The sequence below is a fragment of the Amblyomma mixtum genome, chromosome 7, assembly GCF_055824585.1.
Source record: "Amblyomma mixtum isolate Tamu chromosome 7, ASM5582458v1, whole genome shotgun sequence".
NCBI classification, from domain to species: domain Eukaryota; kingdom Metazoa; phylum Arthropoda; class Arachnida; order Ixodida; family Ixodidae; genus Amblyomma; species Amblyomma mixtum.
This window is the reverse complement of record NC_143018.1, coordinates 116,529,901-116,555,859: the sequence shown is the minus strand read 5'-3', so window position 1 is coordinate 116,555,859 and position 25,959 is coordinate 116,529,901. Positions and strand designations below refer to the sequence as shown.

The following is a 25,959-nucleotide window of genomic DNA, read 5'->3' as shown; positions in this document are numbered from 1 at the left end:
GGCGGGGTATATAAGGCACGCTTGAACATAGAACAGGCGCAGACACTTGCCCTAAGTACAGCTTGGAACCAAGTACAGCTTGGAAGTATAGCTACAGTACAGCTTGGAACCATCAGTGGACAAGTACGACCTTCTAGCGTCCGTGCACAGAGTGGCCAACAAGGCCCCGGCTGAGGAGAGGACATGCTGCCTTCTAGAAAGCGCAGAAAGCTTGCGAAAGAATTTCACCAAGAAGTCTGGTAGCTCAAAAGTTCTACGTGAAGTTGCCTGCTACTTCCGGGAGAATGACCTCGCTCTTGTCCAGGCTGACAAGGAAGGTGGCTTCACCGTACTTCCGCAGAGCCTATTTCAAGAAAAAGCCATCAGTTAAGAGCAGGGCACTGGCTCTTTTAGATAAATTCAACCTACAGAAGCTATCAAACCAAGTGCTGGGATGTGATTTGAACGTTCTGAGCATTTTCTTCACGGCAAAGACGCATAAAGATCTGTGCCCATTCAGGGCTATTGTTACAGAAAGAGGAAGCTGGCAGGCCCAAGTCAGCAAGTTCCTTAAAACACATTTGGGACAACTAAAACCTGAGGATCCCTTCAAGATAGCTGGGTCTGACACCTTGGTTGCAGCATTGAATTCTGGTGTTCCAAGTGCCAACTGTGCGTTGTCCGTCGATGTGGAAGAGTTGTTTTACTCGATTCCTCACGATGAACTTTTCAGTGCAGTAAGAGAACTGATTGACGTTGCCGGCGTGGTTGGTTTCCAGAATACCTGTGGTGTGTCGCCTGATTCTTTTATGGAGCTGCTCAGTTTTTATCTTGATTCTACCTTTGTTTCCTTTGGCGAGATATTGTATGTGCAGAAAAAAGGAATTTGTATAGGTTCCAGTGGCGCGCCAGTGCTGTGTGAAATCTTTCTTGCGCGTCTAGGCCGAGTGCTCGAGCTCAAGCTAACCCAACCTTTCATAGCAAAAATCATCAGATATGTAGACGACTTTTTAATTATTTTGAAACTTTCTTCCCATGACTCTTTGAAAGAAGTAGCTGTCAAGATCTTAAGTGTATTCTCAAACTGTTCACAATTTCTCAAAATCACTCTAGAACTTCCACAAAACGGATCCATTCAGTTCCTGGATTTAAAGTTATCTTTTAACCGAAGTGATCATGTGTGCTGGGCCTTCCAACCTAGGTCAAAGAAAGCATTCCTGCCTTTTGGTTCCTCCCACTCCAAGGTGGTAAAGCGAGGTATTGCCTCCTCCTGTTTTAGATCCGCAGTTTTAAAATCATGCACTCATATGTCGAAGTCCAGTTTTTCCCTTCAAGTAGAGCGGCTGGAAAAGGCAGGGTACCCGAGGTTTTTGTTAACCGCGGTTGCTGAAACAGTGGCTATAAGATCCGTAAAAAGAAAAAAGAAGTTGCTTCCCAAGAACCAGCCGGCCAGAAAAAAGTCGAAGTCATTCCCTACCTGCACAGGGTTTAACATAATCTTAAAAAGATTTCAGGCAAATATGGCATCGACATTGTATTTTCGGCACCCTGTAAGCTCTCTAGTCTAACGTTCTGGGGCCTTGGACTCAACCTTCCAGACAACGGAAAGCGGTGAAAGCGCTCCTGACTTTCTTAAAAGACTCGGGGTTGCATTCCCGCCTATAATCTTTTAGTTTTCAGTGCGCGCCCTCTGTCCCTGTGACATGGTGGTCGCTGGACACTTAGAAAACTCATTTCCCTGCCGCTCTTTTTCCTTTTTTCCCCTTTGTTCCCCTCCCCAAGTGTAGGGTAGCCAACTGGGCATCGCCTGGTTAACCTCCCTGCCTTTCCGTCCTTTTCTCTCTCTCTCTCTCTCTCCCGCAATCTAGTGGGAAAAGGGGACTCGATTCGAGGAACTTGCGGCAAGAAACACTTGGAAGAAAATAAGCGTGTCGCATGAGCAACAGGGGTAATCTACAAGATCCCCCTCAGTTGTGGGAGTTTTTATATTGGACAAACCGGTAGGTGCTTAAATGATCGCTTGAGAGAACACGCGCGTTCCTTGGGGCAGGCGGGGGGTTCGAATCTGCCTGTTCATTGCCGCAGGTGTCGGGGTTGTTGCCCTCAGTTCAGCTAGACCCAGATTGTTGGAAGAAGGAAGGGGCAGCTTGAGAGAGAGATTGTAGAGGCCATTGCAATCTTGGGCTCGCAACCGGATGAATGCGCTAGTTTGCCTTCGGTTTCCATCCTCCAAAAAGAACTGGGTTTCCTTGACAGGTAACAGGTTGGGTTGCTTCCTTTTGACGTTCTTTTCCTTCTTTTTTCTTTTCATGCTTTTCATGCTTCACATGTGGTTTTCATTCTTCCACATGCGATCGATGGTTTTAACACTTCTGATATCTGTAGGTTGCGACTCGCATGATGAGCATCGCATAATGTTTTAATACCTCTGATTTCTGTAGATTGTGACTCGCATGATGAGCATTGCATAACTTCCATGTGCATTGTTGTCAGTTAGGTTCTTGTTATCTGTTGCTTTTCATTTATTCCTTTTTTACCTGATTGTAAGATCACACTTGCCTCTGTCTTTAAAAACCCATCAAGTTTCAAATAAACTTTTAGTTGCAAGTACCGCCCTGTGTCGTCTTCTTTCTCTGTCCCGTGTCCGCTGCGGTGTTTAGCTCCTTCAAGAAGAAGAAACAGTCGAACTGCGCAGAAACACCGATTCTGATGGGGTAGCTTGAGATTTGGCTGAAAAGCAGCGAGAGCTTTTCGCTTCGAGATATCCAGGCTTAACCTTAGCGGTGCCAGAGCCAATTTTTTCAAAGCATTTTACATTGTACTACATACACATCTCTCGGCAAACGAAACGCATTTTCAAATATTCCTTGCAGGGCTGCCAACTTCCTTTCCCATTAGTTGCTTGTTTCCTACAACTGTACTAATTCCGGTCATTTCGATGTATTATCTGGCGTTTCTAAAGTGTCAGTGCTTGGTCATTTCTCATTTATAATATACATAAACGGTCCGGTCATTGGACACTCGAATCACGGCGAAAGTTGCACAGCCTGAATATGATGTTCAACATTGTTAACAAACAAATGAAACTAGATTTCCAAACATACATGCAATTTAACACGGCACGTCCTACCCGGATGAAACACAGCAAGCCGATTTTGGTACCCCAATGTCGAACAAACGCGCACAAGGCTTCCTTTTTTCCAAGGACCATTGTTGAGTGGAACGGGGTGGTGAATCTGTCATCGTCCGAATCCTTTTTAACAGCCGTTGTTCCCTACCTGTGATTGCTACGCATCGATTGCAAGTTTTTTGAAAGTGCCACTTTGCTAATAAGTGTTGAATTGAAGTGCTGTTGATTGAGTGATGATTGTTCGTTGCATAATTTTGTTCGTCTTTTGTATTTCATCGTTTTTTTTCTCGTCATAGTACGACCGTGATTGGTAACAAACAGCATTCTGTTCATTTGTTGTGCCTTTTAACCATTCCTGCGACTTACCTCGCCACATCAACGACTTATCTAGCCATATGGCCTCTCCAATTCGCCTCTATGCGGATAACTTTGTAGTATATCCCGTAATTAACAGGCCAGATGATCACTTGCAACTAATCGCCTCATTTACTTGTTCTTGCACCTGCTGTAATACCTGGCAAATGAAAATAAATCTTACAAACAGTCTTGTGATGTTTTTCTCTAACAGCACGTTCCCTTTACTGTTCAATTATGATTTTAATATACACCATTGTACACAACTTTCAGATATATGTATGTCGGCGTTATATTTTTGCGCTCAAATGTCATTGGCGAAGCATATTGATATCATTTGTACTAAAGCACTAAAACGCTTGAGTATTTGCAGAGAACATTAACTTCATCATCACGTACAGCGCGAAAAACGAAGACAGGGGAAGAAACACGCAAACAAACAGGCGCTGACTATAAACTGAAATTTTATTAGGAAATACTTGTGCTTATAAAGGCTTCAACCCAGCACGCGCCGGCGCAAAATAGCATGAATCACAACAAAGCAACAGAAACGGCAAACCAAACCACATGTGCGCATTAGCCTCATTGCACTGCAGCAGTACTCTCAAGATAGTTCAGTTGTACCTGGTGTAACGCCACCGAAGGTTTAGCAACGCACGCGATGCGCGATGTGGCAATCAGATACGCCTCTACTAATTCCCCGCAGTTCTGATTTCTGTGCCTGAAGACAATGTCGGCACGCCCAAAAATCAGGAACCCACACGCTATCATTTTCTTTACTGCAGTCACGGCAATGTATAACGAGATTTGATGAAGCGGAAGATGTCCCCAGCGACCTCTCGTGCACTCTCAGCCGGACGTGAGGCACCTTCCAGTCAGCCCAAAATAAATTTTCCCACAGGATACGGGTATTTTGTACACAACGTCCATGTTGCACGGCACGTATCTGTTGGCCTGTCTGGCAGAGCACGCTCTTGCAGTGGGCCTCGAAACGTCCATTTTTTTTCCTGACCGCGGCAGAAATCTTGTCAACTTTATTCTCAGCAGTAAACACCACCTGTATGCCGAGCCTGCCTGCAACTTTTTTGAGACGATGGGAGACACCATGTAGATATGGAATGGGAGCAATCTTTTTGTGACCGGCACTTTCCTGGGCTTTTTGGCAACCCGCTTTCATTTTCACCAAGGGCCTCTCCGCCAAACGCGCGAGGCTCTGTACCGGAAAACCAGCCTCTTTGAGTCTTGAAACCTGTGCGTAGGATGGGACGTATTTCTTCCCCTGTCTTCGCTTTTCGCGGTGTACATAATGTTGACCGTTCCTTAACTCGCCCAGTTTTCGGTTCTGCTTAAGTTTATCTCTAGTTCGTTGGGCTCTTTTCCGTCTGTAACCTTTTTTACAATAATCTAGTAATGTTAACCACACTCATTGCGGTTTCAGTGTGCAGAGCGAGAACTGCCTACTGGCATGCCATGCACCGCAGCTGCCCTGCTGATATACAGGCATTGTGTGGGTGACTTCAGCCGTCTCCTGGGCATACGACAAGGATCTGCCGAATTTCAGCGTCTGAGTGGTGGAGGCAGACACGCCTGTGGAAAGAGTATCTGCGGACCTACTGTGAAACCCACGAGGGACTACGCCATCGTCGTGTGTTAACCGAGTGTACTAAGACTGCCGATTCTCTGACGGAATTCCTCTGGAAGACTGTCCTTCCAACGTTCCCGAAACCAGCAAGAAGGTTACTTCCTGTGGGAAGCTGCTTGCTCTCGGAGAAACGGAGTCCCAAGCACCGACGAACATTATAGTTGGGGCCGAAGTTTTGCCTTGAGCCAAAGCCAACGACTAAGCCGCAAGACCGGTTGGCGATTCCTCACCACATCTCTCACCTAGCAGAGGTTGACAGGCCCCGCTGTGCTCTTGTGTGATAGGCCAGAAGCAACACAGACGGGGCCAGGCCACTCTGAGGCCTCTGGTTGATTATCTGTCCGCCAGTGGATTGATTCCTTTGGTCTCCGACAAGGAGGGTTTTTTCGTTGTGGTTCCACAAGGCTTGTTCAACCAGAAAGCTTCCGAGGCGGTGGAAAAGAACTTCACAGAAGTAAAGGTAAACAAGGCCGCGGTTAAAAGGCAAGCACTCGCTCTTCTGAATGAATGCAATCTAAAGGGGTTGTACGGAAGCGCCAAGGCTACCGAGGGGTGTCAACTGGACCTGTTTTTCACTGCTAAGTCACATAAGCCAAGCATTCTGTTCCATGCTGTCGTCTCCGAAAAGTCAACGTTGCAGTATGAGGTGTCCGTATTTTCAGAGAAACGACTGAGGTCTGTAAAAATTGCGGACTCGTTCTTAATCCCAGGTTCCAGTAGCATTATTGAGTTCCTTACGCAGCAGAATCCAGGGACCTCCTCTGGGCTCAGCACTGACGTAGAGGACCTCTTCTACTCGCTTCCACATGACAGCCTGTTGAGGGCAGTGAAACAGTGGATAACTGAGGACAACGGCGAGGTTGCGTTTGTGAATGCCAGTGGTGCCGCTGTTGACAGTTTTCTTGAACTGCTTTCCTTTTTTCTGGCTTCGACCTTCGTGAAGTGCGATGATCGGTGCTTCGTACAACGGTCGGGGTTGTGTATAGGTTCTAGAGTTGCCCCAATCCTCAGCGACATATTCCTTGGGATGGTGGACAGGGCGCTCGAAGAAGATATCTGGAAACCAAAGTGGTCCGGTATGTAGACGACTACCTTGTATTCACTACACAAGGGAGTGACATGAGAACCTCAGTAGACCTGTGAAACTTTTTAAAGAAAAGGGACAAGGCTTGCAATTTACCTTTTAGTTGCCAGTCGGCATATCCAGTTTCTGGACATAATTCTGTTCTTTACCGAAGATCACGAGTGTTAGAAATATGCACCACGATCGCAAAAACTCTTTCTGTGCTACGAGTCTGGTCACTCGAGGCTAGTTAAAGATGGCATAGCAATTTCATGCCTTGGGTCATCATTGAATAAGTCCTACCCACACTTAATAGAGGACAGATTCTACGCACAGGCTTCAAGACTCAAAGAGGCTGGTTTTTCCGGTACAGAGCCTCGCGCGTTTGGCGGAGAGGCTCTTGGTGAAAATGAAAGGGGGTTGCCAAAAAGCCCAGGAAAGTGCCGGTCACACAAAGATTGTTCCCATTCCATATCTACATGGTGTCTCCCATCGTCTCAAAAAAGTTGCAGGCAGGCTTGGCATACAGGTGGTGTTTAATGCTGAGAATTAAGTTGACAAGATTTTTGCCGCGGTCAGGAAAAGAATGGACGAGTCGAGGTTCATTGCAGGAGCGTGCGCTGTCAGACACGCCAACAGATATGTGTCCTGCAACACGGGCGTTGTGTCCAGAATACCCGTATCGCGTGGGAAAATTTATTATGGGCAGACTGGAAGGTGCCTCAACGTCCGCCTGAGAGAGCACGAGAGGTCTCTAGGGACATCTGCCGCTTTATCAAATATCGTTATACATTGCCGTGACTGCAGTAAAGAAAATGATAGCGTGTGTGTTCCTGATTTTTGGGCGTGCCGACGTTTTCTTCAGGCACAGAAATCAGAAGTGCCGGGAATTAGTAGAGGCGTATCTGATCGCCACATCGCGCATCCCGTGCGTTGCTAAACCTTCGGTGGCGTTACACCAGGTAGAACTGAACTATCTTGAGAGTACTGCGGCAGAGCATTGAGGCTAATGCGCTCGTGTGGTTTGGTTTGCTGTTTCTGTTGTTTTTCCTGTGCACCGTGCTTTTTGCGCCTGCGCGTGCTGGGTTGAAGCTTTTATAAGCACGCGGATTTCCTAATAAAATTTCAGTTGATAGTCAGCGCTTGTTTGCGTGTTTCTTCCGCTGTCTTCGTTTTTCGCGCTGTACATAATGTTGAACGTTCACCAACTCGCCCAGTTTCGGGTTCTGAACATCAACTAACGCCCAAAAGAAACTAAGCTATGGCTGTGCGTATCCTTAATTTGTCCCGAAATCGAATACGGGTCTTATATTTGCAACCGTTATCAACAATGTTAAATTGACAAAATCGAGAGCATCTAATGAAAACCAATGATATTAATATATTCTTGGTTCGCCGCCATTTTTCACCTCCTTTTGCCTTGTCCTATTTGAATCTCAACACCCTCTCCATGCGCCAACACCTGGATTCGCTGAACTTCGTACACTGCATCGTCATATTGTCGTTCAGAAAATTGACGGAGTGGAGAAGGTCATCGCAGAAGGTCCGACAAACGCCGATTGCCAAGCATCGCATTATAACCGACCAGCACGCCCAAATTCTCCGCCAGAGGCCCTATCGAGTGTCGCCGCGAGAACGACAAGCCATCCGGGACCAAATCTAAGAAATGCTGCGCGACGACGTTATTCAGCCTTCAAAGAGCCCCTGGGCGGCACCTGTTGTTCTAGTGAGAAAGAAAGACGGTGTACTTCGGTTCTGCGTTGATTACCGGCGCTTGAACAAACACTACAAACGAACGCTACAAAGATTCGCGGCATTTTCACTTTATCATTTCAAACCTAGTCTCTATCTTACGACCGATATTCCTTGATCAATTAGGTGTCTTCATATTCTTTATGATCAGCTAAATTTCTCTCGTGTTGATAATTTCAAACATATTTTTTTTCCTCGGAGAGTTGAGCATTTTATCCTAATTACTGGCATGACACACTCTCTTTCAATAAAATGATTTTGAACAGCTATCGGTACGACATGTTTTTTGTGTTGTGTTCATCGTGTATTGCTTGAATGTAATGGTTACAGCATCTCTATTACATTGTTCGTGCTATATACATGCAAATATGCTTGATTAATTTTTTCATATTCTTTGTACCCTGCCGTTCTTGTATGAATTGTTAACCCCACTACTGCAATAGCAACGACGGAGGGTGCAGTGCGTATGTATAAATCAATAAATGAATAATATCGATCTCATAACGAGCCTTTAATTATTACTCCGTTCCAGAGGAGTAACACTGTGGGACCCCGAATTCATTGAGAACGTATTGAAGCCGGAAATAAGCTCCCGCATTTGCCAGACGTTTCCTAAGTTTCGAGACAACGCACTTTCCAGAAACCTGTTCAAGGACAGGATCATCGAGTGCCTGCGACTTGCGTGCCAGGTGAGAATGTCTTGATTAGTTTGTTCAGACAGTTTGATCGCGGCTTTCTGCCCTTGTTAGCGTTCCTGGCTGTGCAAAGCCTGAATAAGAAATACTCAGGGGCATGAAGGGAATGGCAAGAGTATTTAATCTGCTTTTTTTCTTCGATGTTGGAACCAAACCCTCGGTGAATAATGGGACCCGAAAGTAAAGTTCTGGTCTGGCTCAGGACATGCTTCAGGATCGCGTTTGTTGCTCCGCGGCGTGCATTTAATTTAAATTTGTGGCTTCACAGCGAAGATTCAGCTATCGAGGGTTTTGCCAGTCAAGACAGTTGTGCCACCTAATCCTGGATCTGACATAAGCGAGAGAACAATGATATCAAGAAATAGACTTTTTTTTCTTGCCACATGCGCAGTGGGTCATGCAAAAAGCTATCATAAGAAATTGGTTGAAAACCTTTCACTCATTAGAGTGGCCTTTTTTGACGCGGCAGAAATTTAATTTAATTGTAGCAACTCTTTGTGTCATGTGCCACCCATCACCCAATCATGGTTTTTGCCATTCAAGAGCTTCTCGTAACATTCCCTCTCGAAGGTATTTGTTCGTCTAGGGTAGCACTTGAGAAGTAAATGATGCAAAATTGACGCAGTTTCTTTTTTTCAGAGACAGCAGTATTTATTGACCCCTTACCTAGAATCTGCCATAGTAGCGTCCAGAGAGAGCGCTCACGTGAGGGTGACAAAAAGACATCATAAAGCGTAGAAAGCTGGGCTAGTTGGTTGCTAGTACAATTGTGAGACATTCCAGCGGCTAAACAAGACACGGACGAACGAAGACGAGACAGGATGAACGCCGGACTTGAACCGTGGTTTATTCCACAAACAGGTATTATATACAAAGGCGGCGCAAAGAGAAGTAATCCGTGACCAGACAAAAAAAATTATCAAACAAATGCAGAAGGCACCAATGCCATGCCACTCATGTTCGCCACATTGGCGCACCTTCTATTTATCGCCCACCTGGCTGAACCAACACGTTTGCCTTGAGGTAATCTCTCTTTTGCGTAGCCCCAAAGAAGGGCTCTCGGCTCTTTCTTTCTCGGCTCTTTTGAGTCTTAAACATGCGCATCACACTTGTCCTTTCTAAAAACGCCTTGCATGCTGGCTTGTGTCGGCAACGGCGAATGTGGTCAGCTAGGTGACCTCCGCCAGATAACGAATGAGCTGTCCGGCAATGCTCTAACAAGTGTTCTTTGTTGCAGTGTCCCGTCTGTCCGATGTATCGTCTGCCACAAGCGAGGGGGATGCTGTGTACCAGACAAACTTCACATTCAACAAGAAAATTTATGTGCTTAATTTGGCACATAAGCCTCTATTTGGCATCATTCACCAGGCGGCACATGCGTGCAAGCTTTTCCGGGGCTGAAAATACAACACGCACGCCACACTTGTCGCCGACCTTGTTCTGGCCACCGGTAGTGTGAGACCTGATGCCAGTAGGGCACAACGACAGGTCGCTGTTTGGAACGTGCGTTTTCGCCTGGCTTCCACCGCCCACCAGGTTTCCCCTCGCGAATCTGGCTTTCCACCACAGATGGCACAATTTCTCTTGGATACCCGGCCTTATGCGATCGCCTCAGTTGGGCATGGACGCTGTCACGCAATTGATGCTCGCACGACTTGTCCGAGCAGACCGGACGCAATTTTTGCTATAGCTCTTTTCACCAGGTTGGAATGGGCCGAATCGTAGTTAAGAATTTCATTCTTCGACCATGGCTTATACTGCCATCAAACAAGCGTTTCTTCAAATATAAGGCGCACTTCAAGGAATTGGATGTGACCTTCCTGTGGTAATTCGTGAGTGAACTCATACCGAATGCGTTACTAGAGAAAATTTCCAGAATGTTGTTCACATCGATACCTCTATCCTGAGCATCAGTCACATTGACTACGTCGAAATATACTTCAACATACCTAAACACGTTTTGCACGTTGGCGTGTAAAAGGACTCCTGAATACGCTTGTCAATAGTAGATAAAAATATATCAGTGTAAAGTGGTGTTAGGCAGGAGCCTATGCACACTGCTTTTTGGATGAAATGGCGCTCATTAAAGCTGACAGAGGTGGATGACAGATAAAACATTAAAAGCTCTAAAAAGTTGTCGGTAGATAACCCTATCTTGTTCTGGAAGGTACCGGCCCAGTGTCTTCAATGAAATTCCTTACAGCGCGGAAAGTTTAGGATGAGGTTTAGAATAGAATAAATATTCAAAGTAAATAGAAAACGCGAAAATTTCTTTTCCTGAAGCTTCAGATTCAGAGAAATAATCAATAACATCAAGAATTCTTAACCGGAAATGGATCTTCTAGCGCAATATCTCTAAAATGCTTCTGCAAGAACATGGACAGGATGCCCTGCCACCCTTTTTCTGTGACATAACCCTTAATGGTCAACTTTATTTATGTGTTTTTACTGCAAAGAAAACACTCGGTGATTTCTCACCTCCAGCGTTGATGCTCCCTCTTAGTAAATCCAGGTTTAGCTTTTTAGATACGCAAAAAGAAAATGCGTCCGGTCTGCTCTTGCCAAGTCGTGCGAGCATCAAGTGCGTGAAAGCGTCCATGCCCAACTAAGGCAATTGGATAAGGCTGGATATCCAAGAGAAATTGTGGCATCAGTGGTGGAAAGCCAGATTCGCTAGGTGAAACCTGGTGGGCGGTGCAAGCCAGGCGAAAACGCACGTTTCAAACAGCGACCTGTCGTTGTGCCCTACTGGCATCAGTCTCCCATCGCCTCAAAAAGGTCGCCGACAACTGTGGCTAGCGTGTTGTACTTTCAGCCCCGGAAAAACTGGGACGCATGCGCCACCTGCTGAATGATGCCAAAAGAGGCCTATGTGAAAAATTAAGCACACCTAACGTTTTGTCCAATGCGGAGTTGGTGTGGTGTACAGCATCCCCCTCGCCTTTGGCGGACTCTACATCGGACAAACGGGGCGCTGCTTCAACGAACGGTTGCTAGAGCATCGCCGGACAGCTCATTCGTTATCTGGCAGAAGCCACCTAGCTGACCATTTTCGCCGTTGCTGACACAAACAAGCATGCAAGACGTTTTTAGAAACGACAAGTGCGGGGCCCAAGTTTAAGACTCAAGAAAGCCGAGAAATTTTTGAAGCCTTCATCATAATCAATGGCAAAGAAAACTGCGTCAGCAGCCTGTTGCGAGGTACGGGCTGTGGACTCGGTGAAGGCTAGGAAATGGGTCCTTAATAAAAGAATTTGACCCAAAAGAAAAGAGGGCCCCAGGCCCTTGGAAGGTACAGGCTGGCTCCCCGAGCAGCTGCTCTCTTCCGCTGCTGGAGGAAGACTCCCCTTGTTGGCTACCGTGCGTTCACTGCCGCTCCCTCGAACGCCGTGCACACGTGACCCAGCTGGGCGTTCTCGAACACCGTGTCCACGCGACCAAGCCGCGCGTCCTCGGAAGGCAGCGTCCTTGGGCATTTACGTTCGCGTTTTCGAACGCCGAACATGAACCGCGCGTCCGCGATGAGGCCGGCACCCTGCGATGCCGAGTAAAGGTCGGAACGCTCGCGGTACAGACAGTTTCCGGATCTCTGGCCCACAGGGCAGCAATGTCTTGCAACGCAACAAGCCCTTCTGTGGCGCTACGCAAAAAAGAGATTACCTCAAGACAAACGTGTTGGTTCAGCCGGGTAGGCAATATATGGAAGGTGCGCCCATGTGGCAAACGTGAGTGGCATGGCACTGGTGCCTTCTGCATTTGTTCGCGAATGGTTTTTTTTTGTCTGGTCACGGATTACTTCTCTTTGCGCCCCCTTTGTGTATAATACCTGTTTGTGGAATAAACCACAGTTGAAGTCCGGCGTTCGTTCTGTCTCGTCTTCCTTCGTCCGTGTCTTTTTTATACCCTGGGATGTCTCACAATTGGACAAAAAGACAACAGGCATTTGATCTTTTGAAGCACAGCGATGCAGAAATGCAGTGTGATGAGAGCAAGCGCTGAACTCCGCGCCATTTCGCGACGAATCGCGGTCGTGAAGAAAAATTCAGGGGGCACTTTGGCTCTCTAAAGTGCTGCAAGGCGAAATCGTTTCCTGGCCACTGTTTGTTTTTATTTACTTTTTATTTTTCATATTTTCTTTTCATTTATTTTTTGCTCCTTTTCTTCATTTCATTATTTTTTTATTTCCACATCTTATATCTATTTTGTTTTTATTTTTGTTTATTTTCTTATTTTTATTTTTTATTTTCCTTTTCCTGACTTTACTCCTTTTATTTTATTTATGAAGCCCATGCATTCACTAGATGCGCCTTTATTCATGCTGGAACCTTGAGCCTTTTAAGCAGTGACGCCGAATGGCGGCCGAATATGCCGACGCGTCTGTCGACACTCCTGCCGACGCGTCCGTCGACACTTCTGCCGACGCGTCTGTCGACACGGCTGCCGACGCGTCTGTCGCCACTCCTGCCGACGCGTCTGCTAACGACAGTATGAGGCATTAAAGGCTTTCGCCTTTATAACACGGGAAACTGAGCTGCTGCCCATGGGGGAAGCGAGTAGTTGACGATCGAAGTGAGCCACCAAAGGGTCACTGAGAAGAGTGGCTATGCAGCGCCCGATGCTTATACCCTGCTTTTGCTTGTGTGGTGTCCCTTCAAACTAGATGTAGGTTGATTTGAGATAAAATTTTAACAGTTCTTGAAAATCTCCAACTGTAACTCCTGCGGGGTTTTGGAAAGCAATGGAGGCATATTTATGAGTGAAAAGCTCAACTCATTCAAGGATGAGCTTGTGAGGTAAAGAGTAAAAAAGATCTTTACTGTGGGTGGAGAAAGCCTCGTAGCATCTGTCAGTGCTAAAATATTCTGAAACCTGGATGGAGCTGTTAGCAATAAAAGGGTGGTTCACGGGTAAACGCTTAAGATGGCGATTTGAAAAATTATAAAGAGAATGCTTCCATGTTCTAGTTGCAGAGACTCTGGTACTAAGTGGCACACCTACCATATGGTGTTTTGTGCTACAAGGGAAATTTCAAAATTAATCTTGCTTTTATCGATCGCCTTGACAAGTTAAGATAGGTTTAACCGCTCGCAAAGTTTTTCGCTCTCGAATTGATTTTGCTCAGAGATACCTTTGCATGGTACTGATCAATTCGCGCTACAAGGAACATACACACGGAAACACAAACGGACGAAGCGCATTCGTCCGCTTCGTGCGGACGCATTCGTGCGCTTCGTCCGTTCGTGTTTCCGTGTGTATGTTCCTTGTAGCGCGAATTGATCAGTATGAAGCACCAACTAGCCCCCGCTCTTGCATTGTTAACACCTTTGCATGGCCAGAGAAGACAGCAGAGATAGCTTCGATAGATTTGGATTTAAACACGGTGCTATGCAATGCAACGAATCCGCCCTCTTTTTCAGCCAGTAGAAGACGGAGCGAGTAGTCGTATAGGAAAGAAACCACGCGTCTCAAGGGTAGACAGGGTTCGGAACTCATCTAACGAGTAAGAATATCAACGCCTTCCGAGACACAGTGGGTACTCGACTCGACCGAGTCTTGGCGCGACACCTGACGACGTAAAGAAAGTTGCTCTTGCCTTGATTCATTGGGCTGAACAGCAAACTTTAGGCCGATAGGAAGGATACGGCTAACGAAGGCTTGCAAGATTACATCATCTACGCCGTGTATGTTGCATTGTGGTGCCTGCGAGTCTTGAGGAGGCTTGGCCCTCAGTCTTCTCAGCATTTGTTGCCAGAGGAGCTTTGTTGTTTGGTCGGCGGCGGCTTGGAACGCCAGTAGCTCACATCGGTCCGAGGAAGCTCAGCCCATGCTGCAGACCTTAACATTCAGGAGATCTCGGTACAGGCGTGCTTAGCGTCTCCTTTCCGGTCTGAGCGTCGTTAAGATTCCTATTCCATGGCCGACTGAGGGAGGGAACCCACCGACATCTTCGGGTAGTCAGTTGGCTCGAAGACAGAAGGAAAGCTCCCGAGCTCGGCATACTTGCACGACAATGCGTGAAACGGTTGCGCACGGATTGGACAGAAGGCGCGAGGAAAAAGAGTCCCTTGTACTAGAAATGAAATTGAATAATGCGGCGAGTTGGGTGTGTTATTACGTATTTTTTTCAGAAGAAACAGCGCAAAAAAGACGTGGACAAAGACGAGACGACAAGGACGGGCACTGATTTTATAACAGCTTTTATTGTGAAAGTATAAACATTGTCCTCGAGGTTTCCTCTCAAGCCATTGTCTTACTTGTCAGGATTGTTCACCCAAATCTGATATCACCTCTCTAACAACAGTGAGCAAAGAATGGATCGCAAGAGAAATCGTAGAATCCAAACAGATATGTAGTCTGGGGATGGGCTGTATCAGATCCGCCTCTATCAACCTTTCCTAAAGAAAGCTGACCTATTTGCGCTTGCGTGAACGATAGCCACGGCTGTGCAGAATGTTTATAAGAGTGAATACTTTCACAATAAGAGTCGTAAGTTGAACGCCTGTCCTTGTAGTCTCGTCTTTGTCCACGTCTTTTTTGCGCTGCTTTCGATGAAAAATATGTAACAACACGCTCAACTTGACGCAATACCGTCAAGAAGGTTCACAGGTGATAGCTGAGGTCTGCGGCAGTTCGACGGAAACGCAGTTCTTGCTTCAGGAACTGCGGCACCTAGTTTTACTCTTGAGAATGATTAGGGCGGCGACGAATCGGCGAGGCACTGTGGTCAGAAAGCTCTGGACGGTGAGAAGAGAAACGAGGAGTCTATGTACGGATCTCAGCAGACGCGGAGTACCCACGCGCTGGAGGCCAGCGCCCGACAGGGGGGGCCGAAACTAGGAGACGGCGACTACTACGGCGGGCTACATGGCCAGGCAATCTGGAAGTGTAGCATACGGGGTGTTTCACGTAACATGATCTAAGGATTTAAAAAAAGCGGTAAACCGCAGCCCGCTTAAACCAACGATAGTACGTTTGCCATCATGGGGCGCTGCTCAGAATATTTTTATACTACACTTAACTAGTTAATTAACAAAGATGAATTATGCAAATTTTCAAATATTAATTTTAGTGCCAAGAGCGTTACGTTAGGTTGTAGAGCAGGTTTAGAAACAACCTATCTAGTTTATTCTAGCATCGTATCTCCAACGGGGTCCTTTTTTTACCGGCATTTAAAGAATGCCCGCGAAATATAAAAAAAAATCCCACGTGACTGCGCTCGTGCGCTAACAAATTGCAGCGCTCTCAACAGCGCTTCGAACAAACAGAGCGTGCCCGCTGACCGTGGCGAAGTGAACGGCCGCCGCTCTTATCAGCGGCTTGACAGCCCTGCCGCTGATAAGAGCGGCGGCCGTTCACTTCGTCACGGTCAGCGGGCACGCTCTGTTTGCTCGAAGCGCTGTTGAGAGCGCTGCAATTTGTTAGCGCACGAGCGCAGTCACGTGGGATTTTTTTTTATATTTCGCGGGCATTCTTTAAATGCCGGAAAAAAGGACCCCGTAGGAGATACGATGCTAGAATAAACTAGATCGGTTGTTTCTAAACCTGCTCTACAACCTAACGTAATGCTCTTGGCACTAAAATTAATATTTGAAAATTTGCATAATTCATCTTAGTTAATTAACTAGTTCAGTAGAATATAAAAAATATTCTGAGGAGCGCCACATGATGGCAAACATGTTATCGTTTGTTTCAGCGAGCTGCGGTTTACCGTTTTTTTTTAATCCTTGGTTCAAGTTACGTGAAACACCCTGTATAGGCCGGTTATCCGTTGTGCGTCAGACATCTCGGGCTCTTCGAGCGGGTCTAAGATAATATGTAATTGCAGACTACGTAGACGGGCGAGTTCGTGCGAAGTCTTTAGCGTAAGTCATGGGGCCGGGTGACAGGTCCTGGGACGACTTCGGCATAATTCAGCGGAGTGGCGACAGGTCTTGGGGCGGCGTCGGCGAAGCAGGGACAGGTAATGGGAAATAGGGGAACGGAAGCGTCTCAACAACCTGCTCTCGAATAGCATGTTGGAGAGCCGGGGCGGGACCCCTGAGGGCTAGGAAAAAGCGTAAGGTGACGCGCCGCCAGCTCACGTACAAGGTATTCAATTTGCTGCAGCAAGGAGGAGTTATCAGGTGCAGTCCGGCGAGTTACTCTGCCTGAGATGATGTCACCACTTCGCACACTTTAGCGTGCGTACCCAGACACCTATAGAGCGTTGAGGGGGGGGGGGGGGTAGCAGTCTCGGTCACAAAGGGGATGCCCCCGACCAAGCGTCGCAAGCTCACCTACAGACCAGCGATCAAGTGACAAGATTTTTGGCCGTTTGGTGCCCAGCTTTCTCCGGTCGCAAGCCCCAGAATGGGCCGGACCAAAAGGTTCAGAAACGAAATAAACTTTATACAGCAATGAAACGGTACAGAGGATTTCACGATCACTCGTACGAGCACACTTTCTTTCTTTACTTATTTCAGCATCAGACGAAACACAGAGCCTGATGCAGGGACAGAAGCTAAAGGATAATGGTGCCTGACGAGTCCTCTGACCCTACAGAGCTCACAGCGGTACAGATACAATACGCATCTTAGAAACAAAAGAATAAACTGTGCCTCCCAGCTGTAATCCCAAAAGATAAAAAAACGCAACATTTGACACCTGTACATAAACGTATTGCATATACTGTTGCACACACAAACAAGTCACACATAATAGGACGTTACACAAATAACATGAACAAATCAGCACAAATAGCTGCTGTACAAAATAATACAAAAATACATAATTCATTTTTAAATTGTCAGTGAAACTTCTTAATACGGTTCGAAACGACACAAAAGCAAGATAGAAGCAATTGATGAAGTCATTTGGAGTTATACAGAGTTTTGTGTTTCTTTTATGAGACAACAGGAAAACATGAAAAACAGTGTTCATTTATGACTATACTTAATTTGACAACACAAGAAAAGCAGCTCCCTAAGTTGGAATTTAAATGCTTTTAATTTGCACTTCATTCACACCTCTTTTTGGGCAGTTGGTGCATACTTGGATTGGAAAGCGTGTGTGGCAGTCAATAAGAACCTTGTACAGGTCAAGAAAAGTGACGGTAGAGTTAAGACGAAAATTCATGAACTTTTGCAAAACTTTAAATCTTCAAACTCTTGCCATGGATATAAAAAAGAACAGGGGTAACAGCCTAAATGCGTTCTTTAGAGCCAAGATCCACAAGCCAGATATACGTTTCCGGACTAATGTCAGTGCAGAAGGATATTTGCGAAAGAATGTCAGTGGTTTCAGCAGAAACATGTAATATTACTTTGTTTTACACCCCTATCAAGCCGGCAAGTTAAGTGCACTTACGGAGAGTGTAAGTACACTTTGCCACATCTGAACGACTCAAGTGGAGTGTCACTCGCGGAAGAGTGCACTCCGATACGAATGCGTTCACGGACCGCACTTTACTGACCGAGTGCGTAGCCTGGACAGGCGACTTCAAAGGCAAAGTATGTAGAGTGCATAAAAAGTACTTACAGCTTTATTTTGCATGCTATAACACTGTTTTCAGAAAAAAAAATTCGTTAGTTATAGCTACATGCGAAGCAACAAAACAAGTAAACGTGATCAGATGCAACATCGCTCCCCGTCGCCATCTTGTTTGTGCCGCAATTCTGGATAGTCTCGGATGGTCTTGGCTCTTCTTCTATTTCTTGTTTTTTTTAATCGTTAAAAACGGTTGAGCCTTGTTTCATTTGCACTATCACGTTAAGCAATCAATTATTATGAGTACTCTTTCTTTTCCATCGACCTCTTCAGAAATTTCGTTCATTTTCTGTCGCCATTTCTTTTTTACTACGAGTACACTTTGGTTTCCCGTTAAGCACCGTGTCGCCCAAAGTGTCATTCGGGATGCCGAAGCCCACTCCCCGTAAGTGCACTTAACTTGTGCGCTTGACAGGGATATTAGACGACCCCTTCTTCACAAAAAATTCGACAGTTGTCGCTGAGTACCTATAGAGTACCAATGACATCGGCTTTGGGTTTTCTGTAGATGTGCAAGATTTGTTTTACTCTGTTCCTCCAGATCAGCTTTTGTTGGCTGTAAAGGAATGCATAGAAGCAAACGGCGACGTGTCTTTCCAGAATTCTTCAGTACTGTCGGTTGCTAATTTTATCGCTTTATTGCAATTTTACTTCAGTTCTACTTTTATACATTTTGACAACCTGCCTTCTTTGTAGCGCAATGGTGTGCGCATGGGGTCCTGCATGGCCCCTATCCTTTGCGACATTTTCTTAACAAAGGTTGAGCGATCATTAGGTAAAATATTTTTATGGAGGCGCGGTTTTAAACGTTTTTAGCTATGTGGACGATTTTTTAGTGCTTTTAAAAAAGCAGACCCGGGTTTGATCCCGGCCGCGGCGGCTGAATTTCGATGAAGGTGAAATTCTAGAGGTCCGTGTACTGTGCGATGTCAGTGCACGTTAAAGAACCCCAGGTGGTCGAAATTTCCGGAGCCCTTCACTACGGCGTCCTTCATAGCCTGAGTTGCTTTGGGACGTTAAACCCCAATAAACCAATAAACCAACCAAAAAATCAGACCTCCTTCGCCTACCCCTCTACAGTAGGCGAAGTGTGTTTCGTCTCTCCTGTCCGTGTTTTTGTTTGCGCTATAAACATTTCTACATCAAGATGAACTACCAACTCGCCCAACAGGAAGTTTTAATGAAGTCACAACCATACGCTTAGACCAAAAACGATCGAGTCCCTCGACCAGCGCGTCATCATGCAGCACTACAGAGCGCTCGGGTTATATTGAAGCGAAAAGCTTTACTCGGTTTGTCAACACCGCGCTTCACGTGAGCCAGACTACACATTTGCCACAGCTGCGCATACGCGAAACCCAGTGACGTCACGCGGAGCGCAGGTGGCCGCTGCTGCCTCAGCCGTCATCGCCGCCACGCGCTGAGTCAGTCGCCTGACCTTTCGCCGCCGCCGCGCGCTACTGTGCATGTGCGCCGCCGCTTCTCCTCCTCGCCACCATTTGACCTTTCGCCGCAGCCGTGCGCAGTGCGCATTTGAAAGGAGGGGTATATAAGGCGCGCTTGCCCATAGAACAGGTGCAGACACTCGCCACGGAAGGAGGAGAAGAAGCAACAGTCGGACGGCCGGAAACACCGATCCAGGAGTGGTTGCTTGGGAGTTGGCTGAAAAGCAGCAAGAGCTTTTCGCTTCGAGATATCCAGGCTTAACCTTTGCTAAGCCACAGCCAATTTTTTCTCCTACTTACTAGACACCAGACCACTTACAACTTACAAGACAAGAGACAACTTCAAACTCATACCCATCCACTTGTTCCGCCCAGTCATCCTCTCTCCATACTATGCCACTTACAGGGTCGCTACCCCGCACTCTATCTGAGAGTGCCCAGGTGCAGTCTGCGTCCCACCATCTTCCCCTACATCCTGGGAAACCGCCCTTCTGGGCACACGAGCCGGTGAGCAGTGCCAGGGCCAGGGTGGACGAAGAGTACACAGGGTTCTTGGACTAAGGATTACTCGAGGGAAGGTGTTAATGTTTTGTACTAAACTTGATTCTCTCTCTACCACAGAAGATTAGGCGTGCGTCGATAAAAAGGAGACTTCTGTTTAACACTAGTAATAAGAACTCATCAGAGCAGCGATGGAGTAGAGGTAGAGCATCCGCCTCGCGTGCAAGAGGACCGGGGTTCGAATCCCGGTGCCACGATATTCTCCGCCGGATAAAAAAAAACTGCGCGTGTCGATGGAATTGCATAACCAGGCTTGGAGCACGGCCTGATTTCGGTGACCAGAACCGACAACGCATTTCCTCACCAGAACAGGATTTGGCCACTCTGGTGTAGTACTTGGCCACAACCTTCTATGAACAAACCAATTAACCCTCGGCCCTCAGTCCCCAGCGGCTGCGGAGCAACTGACCAAGGCGGCGGTCAGATCTGTGACGCAGCGGAGGGTGCTAAGAATCTCTGGCTCCGGACAGGCCGCCATTGGAAACTGAACCTGGCAACGTTTAACGCAAGAACCTTATCAAGTGAGGCTAGCTTAGCAGTGCTGCTGGAGGAATTAGCCGGTATTAAATGGGATGTCATAGGGCTTAGTGAGGTTAGGAGGACACATGAGGCGTATACAGTACTAAAGGGCGGGCATGTACTGTGCTATCGTGGATTAGCAGATAGGCGAGAACTAGGTGTGGGATTTCTCATAAATCAGGATATAGCTGGCAACATCGAGGAGTTTTACAATATTAAGGAGAGAGTGGCAGCTATCGTAATTAGGCTTAATAAGAGGTACAAGCTGAAGGTGGTGCAGGCCTACGCGCCTACATCAAGCCACGATGACCTAGTTGAAATCTTCTATGAGGATGTGGAATCGGCAATGACCAAAGTAAAATCACAGTACACTGTACTGATGGGCGACTTTAATGCAAAGGTAGGTAAAAAGCAGGCTGGAGACAAGACGGTAGGTGACTATGGCATAGGTTCTAGGAACAGTAGGGGAGAGTTATTAGTAGAGTTCGCAGATAGGAATAATTTACGGATTATGAATACCTTCTTCCGCAAACGAGCAAACAGGAAGTGGACGTGGAAGAGCCCCAATGGTGAGACTAAAAATAAAATAGATTTCATACTGTGTGCACACCCTGGCATCGTAGAGGATGTGGATGTCCTCGGTAAGGTCCGTTGCAGTGACCACAGAATGGTAAGGTCTCGTATTAGCTTAGATTTCAAGAGGGAACGGAGGAAACTGGTCAAGCGAAAGGCTATTAACGAGTTAGCATTAAGAGGGAAGGTAGAGGAATTCAGATTGTCGCTGCAGAACAGATTTTCCGCTTTAACTGAAGAAGACAACCGTAGTGTTGAAACAATGAATGATAATCTCACAGCTATCGTTACAGAGTGCGCCGCAGAAGTAGGTGGTAGGATGGTTCGACAGGATACCAACAACCTATCTCAGGAGTCTAAAGATCTGATTAAGAAACGTCAAAGCATGAGGACGTCTAACTCCACAAACAGGATAGAACTAGCAGAGCTATCTAAGTTAATAAATAAGCGCAAGGTAGCCGACATAAGAAAGTTTGACATGGAGAAAATCGAGCATGCTCTAAGGAACGCAGGTAGCCTAAAATCAGTGAGGAGAAAACTGGGCATAGGTAAAAACCAGATGTATGCGCTAAAAGACAAACAGGGCAATGGCATCAGCAATATGGATAAGATAGTTGAATTAGCCGAAGAGTTCTACACAAATCTATACAGTAGCGAATGTAATCATCAAGTTACTGAGGGAGGCAGTCGAGCACAGCAATGGGACATCCCGTCAGTAACGAAGGAGGAAGTAAAGAAAGCCCTAGGAGGAATGCAGAGAGGGAAAGCAGCTGGTGAGGATCAGGTAACAGCAGATTTGATGAAGGACGGAGGAGAGATTGTGCTACAAAAACTAGCCACCCTGTATACGCAATGCCTTGTGACCTCGAGAGTACCAGAAGCTTGGAAGAACGCTAACATTATCTTAATTGATGAGAAAGGAGACGTCAATGACTTGAAGAATTACAGACCGATCAGCTTATTGTCCGTTGCCTACAAGGTATTTACTAAAGTAATCGCTAATAGAGTAAGGACCACCTTGGACTTTAGTCAACCAAATGATCAGGCAGGCTTTCGTAAAGGATACTCGACAATAGACCACATTCACACTATCAATCAGGTGATAGAGAAATGCGCAGAATATAACCAACCCCTATATATAGCCTTCATTGATTACGAGAAAGCATTCGACTCAGTGGAAACCTCAGCTGTCACGCATGCATTGCGGAATCAGTGTGTGGAAGAGTGCTATGTGAAAACATAGAAAGATATTTATAACGATTGCACAGCTACTATAGTTCTCCATAAAGTCTGCAATAAAATTCTAATACGGAAAGGTGTCAGGCAGGGAGACACGATCTCGCCGATGCTCTTCACTGCCTGCTTAGAGGAGGTATTCCGGGGACTGGATTGGGAACAGTTGGGGATAAGAGTTAATGGAGAATACCTGAGCAATTTGCGATTCGCTGATGACATTGCCTTGCTAAGCCACTCAGGACAAGAACTGCAAAGCATGATCAATCAGCTAGACAGGCAGAGTAGAACGGTGGGGCTAAGAATTAACATGCAGAAAACCAAAGTAATGTTCAATAGCCTTGCAAGGGAACAGCAGTTCCCAATTGGTAGCGAGGTGCTACTTAGGGCAGGTACTGACCGCAGATCCGGATCATGAGAGGGAAATAACTAGAAGAATAAGAATGGGGTGGAGCGCGTATGGCAGGTTCTCTCAGGTCATGAATGGTAGCTTACCAATATCCCTGAAGAGAAAAGTATATAACAGCTGTATCCTACCGGCACTCACCTATGGGGCAGAAACGTGGAGGCTAACAAAGAGGGTTAAGCTTAAGTTAAGAACAACGCAGCGATCTATGGAAAGGAAAATGATAGGTGTAACGTTAAGAGATCGGAAGAGGGTGGAGTGGGTGAGGGAACAAACGCGGGTTAATGACATCCTAGTTGAAATCAAGAGGAAGAAGTGGGCTTGGGCAGGGCATGTAATGCGAAGGCAAGATAACCGCTGGTCCTTAAGGGTAAAGGAGTGGATTCCAAGCGAAAGCAAACGTAGCAGGGGACGGCAGAAAGTTAGGTGGTCGGATGAGATTCAGAAGTTTGCGGGGATACAGTGGCGGCAACTAGCAAAGGACAGGGTTAATTGGAGAGACATGGGAGAGGCCTTTGCCCTGCAGTGGGTGCAGTCAGGCTGGTGATGATGATGATGATGAATAAGAACTCGCTTGGTTACAACTACAAAGAAGCGAAATGATCCCCGCTGAAAGCACTGCAGTGTCCCGCTCTGTTCCAGTGAGCAATGGTGAAAGCAGAAGCAGTTACAGAAGGAAGTTATCTCCGCTGAAGTTTTGCTCCTTCAGCGTAAGCGCCGGTCGCTTGCTGTTGAATTCTTTTTAAGGCGGAAGCCTTTAATGTCTCATCGTTGTAAGCAGCAGTTGTCGACAGAAGATGTCACGCTTTTCAATTGGTGGAAACGTTCGTGACGTCACAGTGCGCGAATTTCAAACGGGGCCAATTGCATTTTGGCTAGTAACCATGCAACCAATTGAAGGAATCGTATAGTGATGCTCCAAGTAAGCGGGACTGAGCTTAGGTAATTGCTTAATTACCCAATTAGCCTAACTAGATATACTAGTCAAGCCATATAAATAAATAAAACCGATTAAGAAATTGGTCGAGCTTAGGAATCGAACCCCGGTCTTCGGCGTGAGAGCCGAGCATGCTATCCACTCAGCCATGCCAACTCGGTGGTTTGGAATGAACAAAGGCGCGTCTAGTGAATACGGTGTCTTCACTCACTCTCATCCTCCTCCATTCCCTTCCGGCGAGGTTTAGGTGTCCACCGACAAATGAGAGACAGATACATTTCCTTTCCTCAAAAACCAATTTACCGACGAGCGAGGGTAGAACCGATTGGGCGATGGCGTTCTATGGACTCCTTGGCAGCGTTGCAAGACGCTGTCGCGTTCCACTCTTAGGGGCGAAGCTTAACATCTTAACCACACATCAGTGACCACACTTTAGGTCAAAAAAGTGCCCCCCTGAATTTTGACGGGTGTCCATCGAGATATGTGAGATAGTTACTGCGTAATTTCCTTTCCTCAAATACAATTTTCATTTTCTTCATTACGGCTCCTCTTTATCTATCTTCTTTCACTCCCACCTCCCTTCCTCTACGGTGCGGTTCAGGTGTCCAGCGAGATGACAGAGAATTACTGCGCCATTTCCTTTCCTCAAAAAGCGTTGCGTTCAAAGGGCAAGGCATCGCGCCGAACGGGTGGTGGCGTCAGGTGGACTCCCTGGCAGCGCTACAACGCGCTTTCGCGTTCCACTCCTAAAGGCTCAGCTTAAGCGTCATTAATTAGCAGTTAATTAGTATTCAGGCATTAATCAGTAATTAACAATTAATTAGACATTTGCCATCACTTAGTAATTAGTACTCAATTATATGTGACGCCACCAGTGCCACAGAAACAGCGAATGTGGTCCGGAAAACGCTTCCGCCTCTACCCACTTTAGACAGTCAAAGTGCCCCCTGAATTTTTTTATACGATCGGCTCTTCTTTCACTTTCCATAGGTGGCATTGTTTACTTAAATGTCTCCGAAGGACGTAGCACCACTACACGAAGAATTGAATGGTCATTATGTTGCACCACCACAATGCACCCTCTGCGCGTACGTGCTTGCATACGCAGCCGTCTAGGAGCATCTTTGATTAGTTTTTCCTCGCGCAAGAAATTGCGGCTGCTCTCTCAAATCATTATCAAGAAGAATGCCGATAAGGTTCACCGTGTGCAAAAGGTTGGTTTGATGGTGCCAGTGCACACACAATTTTCTTTACTCCATGTATTTTAGAAGAATACAGGCTGGCACTGCTGGAGGTTATTGGGCCTTTTATGGTAGTCCTAACGATGGTGGGAAATTGGGCTCCAATTTCGAGTATTTTGCCAATTCTGGACTTAGTTGTGGCTGCTTGGACAAACAGCTCAACGGCAACACTGGTCGCTGCATGCCGGGCGCGAGGGGACGAGACCTGTCGGCTGCGCGTTCAGGACCAACAGCGCAACGATGCTAGGTGCCGCAGTCTACAGCGACGTCTCATGGAATACAATCCGGGTGATCCTGTATTGATCCGGATAGCCATTCGCCGCCGCGGACTGAGTGAAAAACTCTTCTGCCGTTATTCGGCCCCCGGAAGATCGTAGGTCGACTAGGTGGACAAAGAAATGAATCAGACAGGACGAGCGCTAAGTGGATATGAAGTCGTTCCTTGCAGAGCGGCATCATCTCAGTGCTGCAGCGTGTGCCGCGATATTAGGCACGTTATACCCCTGAAACCTTATTACACACGGTAATGGGCTAAAGCGTTTGCATTATCAGATTTATATCTGGTGTGTCTTTATTTTCAAGCTTTGCGCCAATGCTTTTTTAAAGGAGATTAATGCCGCCACGCTTTCTAATCCTCGCATGTTAATGCCCAATGCCGCTTTAAAGTGACTTGCTTTTAGGTTGCTAGCGCGTGTGCCCGCCCAGTAAATGACGCAGCCTGTCGATACGGAGTGATGGGCAATTGCACTACATCCACGTGTGTTTAACGTCTTTACTATGCTCTTTTAGGCGCCTCGCAAATTAACCACTTTCGCCTTCTGTGTAAATATGATTGTTCCCTCTTAGGCGCCTCTCAAATTAACCACTTTCGCCTTCTGTTTAAATATGATTGTTCTAAACCAGA

At 46.6% G+C, this 25,959-nt stretch overlaps 1 protein-coding gene across 1 annotated transcript in view; it reads left to right on the top strand.

Annotated features, from left to right (window-relative positions):
* LOC149337289 (transient receptor potential cation channel subfamily M member-like 2) overlaps positions 1-25,959 on the top strand; it is a 350,682-nt gene that overhangs the window by 3,442 nt on the left and 321,281 nt on the right. The window contains exons 3-4 of the mRNA XM_089554378.1: positions 8,453-8,609; positions 10,530-10,537. Coding sequence (XP_089410504.1) covers positions 8,453-8,609; positions 10,530-10,537 — 165 coding nt within the window. The remainder of the gene's footprint in view (positions 1-8,452; positions 8,610-10,529; positions 10,538-25,959) is intronic.